Here is a 7,568-nt window from a genome sequence, read left to right on the forward strand (position 1 = left end):
AGTCTGGTGTACACAGATCCATTTAGGAGAACCAAACTTAAACAGGAGAGAACCTTATATGCAAAATTATCTCCACAGTCTGCTGACTGGAAGAGGTTTCTGTCCAGAGATAATGCCTTTCTTACTTCCCTCTTCCCACTGCAGTCCCCAAAGTGTGGCCCAAAATGGTACTCCTAAAGGGCACGGGACCCCAGGATCAGCAAGAGGGGGTTGTCAGAGGTCTGCGGGGGGGGGGGAAGGGGGGTGTGGAGGGGTGGGGGGGGGGGGGGGAGAAAACACCAGAAATCACACCCATCCCCTTCTGTCTGTGGAAATCCTTTGTGGCATTCTACCTGTTTTTTGCCCAGTGAAGGGAAAACGTATCTTTTCCTCAAGGAGGAAGGTGATTTGGGTAATAAAAATTGACCCCGGGAAAAGGGCTAGGTGTGAACTTTCATCCCCAACTGCACCTTCTCACAGCTGCTTTGTGTAACAATAAGCAACCAAACACACACAAATAAGCAGCGTGGGCAGAGTGCTCTTTTAAAAGACCACATCAGGCTGCCTTGAGACTATCTACTGCCAACTCACCTCCCTCGAGGCCTCCTCTACACCAGCATCACACCTCAAGGCATCTGTCGTATACCAGACTCCAGTCTATAAGCTCCGTGTTGTGGTCCTTTGGAATCCATGCCAAGCAGGACAGCAGAGTCTGTCTGACCCTAGAAGAAGGTAAAGCACCTCTGCCCAGATTCCCACACACACACACACACAAACACACACATGCATCCTCACAAAGTGATGTGTCCCAGTTGCAGGTCCTGTGCCGGCTTAATTCTGCCAGATGCAGTTAAGATATAGACCGCCATTTTTCCTCTGGTCCATTTGCCATGATGATGACTGTTGATCTCTCTCTCCTCCAGGAGGTGGAGAAAGTGATGCAAAAATACCAAGACTTGCAGAAGCAATTGGAAAACCAGCCTGGGGGAGGGGACTCCTTGCAAAGGCTGATGAGCCTGAAGACGGAAGCACAGAAGCTCCTTGACAAGGCAAACAGCAGCAAGAGAAAGGTGGATGGTAAGGACGCTGCAAGGATTACTGAGCAAAGTCACACAGGTTACAGGGAAATGTGTCACCTTTTCAAACCTTAGGTACCACGTGTACTGGGAGCCCAGCAGCCATTAGGGCTGCCAGGCCTGGGTTGGAAAATAGCTGGAGACTTTGGGGGTGGATCCAGGAGAGGGTGGGGGAGGGGAGGGGCCTCAGCAAGGTACAATGCCATGGAGCCCACCCTTCAAAGCAGCCATTTTCTCCAGGGGAGCCGATCTCTGCCAGCTGGAGATCAGTTGCAAAAGCGGGAGATATCCAGGCCCCACCTGGAGGCTGGCAATCTTAGCAGCCATGCATATTGGGAGCATCCACCGCCATGGATGGTCACAGTGTTGTCTGAATTGGAGTAACATGTATACCGTCCTTGCACATACAGATTGGTACATGGGAATCAGAACCCTGGAAGATCCGGCGGTCAGTTCACGCATGCAAAATACATGCATTTGCCCATTCAGACAATCTGGTGACCCTGCATATCAGGCAGATCTACACGTGGTTGCCAGCCTCTCAGAACAGCCTCTGCAACTCATTGTTATGGTAACAGAACAAGCGAGGAACCAAGAGAGCTCTAGTAGAATAGTGGAAGTTCTCTTATGATTCTTGCTACAGCACGATGCGTGTGGCATGGCTATTTCTGAAGTACAAGGGATGCATGGTTTATATGGGGAAAGAGATGTTATTTCGGCAAGTCAGTGTTTATGAGAAAGGGGGTGGGTGGGAATCCATAGAGCAGAGTGTTCAGAAGCATGCAGGAGCTTGCTTCTGAAGCCGATAGGGACTGGCTGGACATTAAAAGAAGGCTATAGCAGAACAATAATACTTACAAGTATACAGCATAGCTTCAAAGCATTTTAGTGGTTATTTCAATATTCCTGAGGGAGGGGGGGGCGGCATCAACATTAGCATGAGGGCTATTTTTGGGCAGGAACGGAGTTCCGGCTGGCTCCCGAGTTGGCCACGCCCAGCAGAAACTCATTAGCATAACAGGCCACGCCCAACAGCAGAAACTCATTAGGATTGGCTACATTAGGGGTGTGTGGCCTAACATGCAAAGGAGTTCCTGCTACAAAAAAAGCCCTGCGTTTTGACAACAAACAAGGTAAACAGAATAAGAAGTAGGGTTGCCAAATGCATTTTGGCTGGGAGCGGGGGGCTCCCGGCTGGTGTCTAATTCGTGCGCGTAGCGCGTGCGCATCACCCGGAAGTGACGTTGCACGCTGGGGGCAGGGGTGGGGTTTCCCCCGGGCCCAATTCCACGCTGGGCGGAAGTCAGGCCTTGAAAGCGGGGGGAAATCCGCCCCCCGGGGGGATTTGGGAACCCTAATAAGAAGCAAAAGGTGGGTGTGGCTGGATGACCACACTTCTGGTAACATGGGGGTGCAGCCTAATATGCTAATGAGTTTCAGCTGTTAGGTGTGGCCTATTATGCTAATGAGTTCCTGCTGGGCTTTTTCTACAAAAAAAGCCCTAATTAGCATGTATCCTACATTAGGCTGGAGAAAATCCCTTTAGCTCTAAGGAGCCTCCCTCCAACTCAAAAGGCTCTTCTGTGGGAAGAAGTCTAACTTGAAGCTGGAAGAAGGCTCTAGAGTGTGCAGGCCACTATCTTGTTATAGTTGGGAGCCGATGCTGAGGAAGGGTGGCTAACGGTCGCCTCGCGAGTTCATTGTAAGGATAAAATGGAGGAGAGGAGAATGATGTAAGCCATTTTGGATCCCTAATGGGGAGAAAAACGGGGTATAAGCGAAGTGAATAAACAAATTGCAGTGGTGAAGACTTGGACCTGGTAAAAGTCTTGGTTCACAGCTTGGTCTCTCAGGAGGCACGTGTACCACAATGTCTCTCTCCTCACCCCTTCCCCTTCTCCACTGAAACTCTTGTTGTTACTTCAGTGGACAAATGTCTCCAGGTTCTGAAACCTGCCTTTCTGCTAGGGGAGCTCTGCAAGTTCTAGCAAACCCCCCTCCCCTGCTCCAAGTTCTATCTGGGAGAGCAAAAGATTTACTCAAGGCTTTTCCCCCCCCCCACCAGAGTTAGAGGAGCGCTTCGAGGCCAATGAGAGGGAGATGCAGGCAAAAGCAACAAAGCTGCAGACACTGGAGAAGACGGTGATGGAACTACTGCACTACATACGGGAGAAATCCACTGCCTATGCTACCTGCTAGGGCCAAAGTTTCTGCCATCAAAGCCTCAGGCCTGACTTCTGCCAGCTTCAATGCTCTACCTTGGTGGGACTCTCCCATACAAGTCAGTGTCCAGCTAGTCTCTGAGACCTTGTCTGTAGATTCAGGGCCTTAATGTAAAATTAGTTCGTTTCATCTTCTTATGCACTGTACCAGGTAGGTCTAACTGGGGCCGGGCCTAGCAGAACAATTCTAGTGGCAAAATCTCATATCAATGCAGTTACGTTGTTTTGAGTCCATATTATGTCCTAAGACTCAGACTGGGGTAATTAGAAAAGTATATATGCCTGTGGGTATTTTCCAGAGAGATGGAACATGTCCGCCCTAACTCTGTTCATGGAATAATTCCCCTCAACCTCTTCCTGCCTTCCTCAGGACATTTTTTTGCGATTGCCAAGAAAACAAAGCACTTCCTAAGCCACCCAGGCCTTTGGCCTGTGATCTCAGGCTGTGAAAAGGATGAGTGGGTACCACAAAAACAACATTCCGACTGTGCCAGCTGTTGTTGAAAACTTGGCTGCGGCCTTCCAGTTGCTGTCTATCTCTTTAGGCCCTGGGGAATGAACGAGTTTGAATAGAATCCCTGATTCTTCTTAGGCTTATGGTCCCATGGCTGTCCCTACTGTTGGTAAATAACAGATAAAGACACAAACCTTCCCTCAAACAAACAAAAAAGGTGAACAAAAGCCATTCAGCATCTTGTCTGAGCCTTCCACTATAGAAAAGTGCCTGCTATTCCACCCAAGATTTGGCAAAGTCTTCCTTCCCCACTTCCCTCATTTTCATGGTCCCTGGGCACCGGTAATAGCCATCAGCACAGACAGCCTTCAAGAAAGGTTTACACGCCTTCATAAGAGCTACATCTGTGAACAGCTATTGATCACAATGGTTTACGATTGCCTTCTCTGGCCAGCAGAAAGAGGTCTTCCTTCTCAACTGCAGCACCATCCGTGGCATGTTTCCTCTCCTATTGTGGCTGCCTTGCCCACTTGTAAACAGAAGGGGCCACGGCTCAGTGGCAGAGCCTCTGCTTGGCATACAGAAGGTCTCAGGTTCAATCCCCAGTATCTCCAGTTTTAAAGGATCAGATAGTAGGTAATGTGGAAGACCTCTACCTGAAGCCCTGGAGAGCTGTTGCCTGTCTTAGTAGACAATACTGGCCTTGATGGACCAACGATCTGATTCAGGATAAGGCAACTTCATGCATTCACTTACTTGCCTGGAAGAGGACTACAGGCTGGTTGGTGTTTCAGAACTATCCCACCAAAGGTTCTTGACCAGCTCTTTATCCCAACCCGACAGAGCCAGAGATCTGTTTCCCTTCTGTTAACAAGTGGCCACACGTTTCCCTAGGGGCAAAACAGTGCCTGTCTACCACCCCCTCCCAACATGTAGTATCTATTGGGTTGGATCCAGTCAGCTTTTTGACTAATTCCCCTTCTTATGGACCCCTGTCCCACGTAGTTTTTATTGATACAGGTCCCATGATCCCCAGCAGAGCCGCTTTGGTGGTCAAAGGGGACCCTCTCCTCCTTTTTGCACCTCTGAAAAGCTGGTTAAATCTAACCCATTCTCCCTACTTTAGATTTAGAACATTTGGGAAGTGCCACTGCTGCGGGGTAGACTCTGATGCTCGCACCAATCATCGCTTCTCAATTGATGTTGCTCAGGGCGAACTCTTGTCTCTCCCCCCCCCCCTTTCTGTAGAAATAAAGTCCTTGACTCTTCCGACATGTTTTTGTGTCTCTTGCTGGAGAGGTGGTGTGGTGGGGATTAAGGAACACTTATGACCCCCCCCCCCAAGTTACAGCAGCTCCTTATGATGGTACCCTGATGTGACTCATGTATGGCAGTTGGGCTGTTGGAAGCTTTTGTTGCTGGGTTAAAACCACTTCCTAAATCCTAGCCTAAAGGGAGCTTTACTCATCTCATAGAAGGAAGAATTTACCGGTTCAGATTCTCTCTTTGCTGATTTCTGAATCACACTCAAGTTTCCCTCCGGTAAAAAGGTAAAGGTAAAGGTTCCCTTGCTCGAAAGCCAGTCGAATCTGACTCTAGGGTTGCGGTGCTCATCTCCGTTTCAAAGCCAAAGAGCCAGCGCTGTTCGAAGACGTTTCTGTGGTCATGTGGCCGGCATGACTAAACAATGAGAGAAACCAAATTCAAATATAGTCTCTAGGGGAAAAAAATTCTACTGATTTTCTAATGCATTATAGACTGAGGAAAACAACGTCTTTAAGTTGTTTCAGTCACAGTCCCATCCACAGGCAGGCTCTAGAGCTTGGGAGGAAAAGAAGAAAAGGATGTGACATCCTAAGACGCCCAGCCATTTTCTTACCCCCCAGTTTGGTGTTCTGTCCAAATCCCTTTTAGAGCAGCATGGCTCTCTTGTGAACAAATAAAAACTATTCCCCTAGTCTTTGCAAGACCATGACCCATTCTACGTCTATCCAGCCATTTTCTTACCCCCCAGTTTGGTGTTCTGTCCAAATCCCTTTTAGAGCAGCATGGCTCTCTTGTGAACAAATAAAAACTATTCCCCTAGTCTTTGCAAGACCATGACCCATTCTACCTCTAGCATTCGCTCTGTTGTTTTACCAAACCCACACTGGAACAGAAAAAGATGCAGCTCAAAACCACATTCATATACCCTGGGCCAACAAACCACATTCAAATGCCCTGGGCCAACACCATACGGACTGCAGAGTCACCCCTGAAGGGCCATAAAATGGTCATAAATCTATGCAGACAGTACCCATAAAACTGAGAGATCAAAGGAAGTGAAACCAGCATGCAGTGTGGAGGCTACCATAAAATCTTGTCTTCTCATAATGTGACCAGAACATGCCACCAGTGGGGCCAGGACATTAGAAGCCCTCCCACTGTTGACCCCCCCTAGCACCAAGAAGACAGAGCATCACTTGCCCCAAAGTATCTATACCTTGTGGCTAATAGCCACTGATGGACCTCTGCTCCATATGCCTATCTAATTCCCTTTTGAAGCCGTCCATGCTTGTAGCCGCCACCACCTCCTGTGGCAGTGAATTCCATGTGTTAATCACTCTTTGGGTGAAGAAGTACTTCCTTTTATCCGTTCTAACCTGACCGCTCTGCAGTTTCATGGAGTGCCCACGAGTTCTTGTATTGTGAGAAAGGGAGAAAAGTACCTCTTTCTTTACCTGCTCTTTCCCATGCATAATCTTATAAACCTCGATCATGTCACCCCTCAGTCGTCTTTTCTCCAAGCTAAAGAGCCCTAAGCGCTTTAACCTTTCCTCATAGGGAAAGTGTTCCAACCCTTTTATCATTCGAGTTGCCCTTTTCTGCACTTTTTCCAAAGCTATAATATCCTTTTTAAGGTGTGGTGACCAGAACTGCACACAGTATTCCAAATGAGGTCACACCATTGATTTATATAGGGGCATTATGATATTGGCTGATCTGTTTTCAGTACCCTTCCTAATAATCCCTAGCATAGCATTGGCCTTCTTTATTGCAGTCACACACTGTCTCGACATTTTCAGTGAGTTATCTACTACAGCTCCAAGATCTCTCTCTTGATCAGTCTGCCAGTTCAGACCCCATCAAAGTGTATTTATATTTAGGATTTTTGGCTCCAATGTGCATCACCTTGCACTTGGCCACATTGAACCCCATCTGCCATGTTGACGCCCACTCGTCCATCCTTGACAGATCCCTTTGGATCCAGGCTTAATTTGTCCAGGCTTAATTTGATCTAGAACCTGTTTGTCTGTCTTTTGGGCGGTCCATGGCATCCATAAAAACTCTCCTCAAAACCTCATTTCCAATGGGCCTCTGCAGAGTGACCCCGGTACCTGGCCTTCCTTGGTGATCTCCCCTGCAGTTATCGGCTCATCTGTGCTATCCAGGTCAGTTAACAGCAGACTAGCCAAACAGCTTTCCCATGACATTTTTATATGGCACCTGTGTTTACATGTAGAAAAACATGTTGCACGTGAGGTTACCTTGAGATTGACTTGCCAGAAGACGAAGAAAACATCCATGGAGATGGAGGCGTTGAGTCCAGGTCTCCTAATCCCGAGTCTCCTGGGGCACATTGGAAACTGAGTGCAATTGGTAGGTTCTGTGATCAGAGGATCATGTTCAGGAACACACCTTTTCAAGCCAAGCAACCCTTCAGAACAGAACATTTGGTCACCACAGGCACCCTGGGCGTTCGCTCTGAGAGCAGCCTTTTGAACTGGGTGGGGATCTTTGGCTTCCTCCCCCCCCCCCCCCCCCCGCGGCCCCTCCTTCTACTACTCTGTGGTCTTC

General features: G+C 48.4%; 1 protein-coding gene across 1 annotated transcript in view; it reads left to right on the forward strand.

Annotated features, from left to right (window-relative positions):
* The window catches only part of LOC107119587 (laminin subunit beta-1-like), a 103,655-nt gene extending 99,976 nt beyond the window's left edge, over positions 1 to 3,679 (forward strand). Inside the window, exons 36-37 of the mRNA XM_015422106.1 lie at positions 903 to 1,056; positions 3,121 to 3,679. Of these exons, the coding sequence (XP_015277592.1) occupies positions 903 to 1,056; positions 3,121 to 3,254 (288 nt within the window). The 3' untranslated portion in view covers positions 3,255 to 3,679. The remainder of the gene's footprint in view (positions 1 to 902; positions 1,057 to 3,120) is intronic.
* Positions 3,680 to 7,568: the final 3,889 nt, after the last annotated feature.

Source organism: Gekko japonicus, unplaced genomic scaffold, assembly GCF_001447785.1.
Source record: "Gekko japonicus isolate JY-2015 unplaced genomic scaffold, Gekko_japonicus_V1.1 scaffold292, whole genome shotgun sequence".
NCBI classification, from domain to species: Eukaryota; Metazoa; Chordata; class Lepidosauria; order Squamata; family Gekkonidae; genus Gekko; species Gekko japonicus.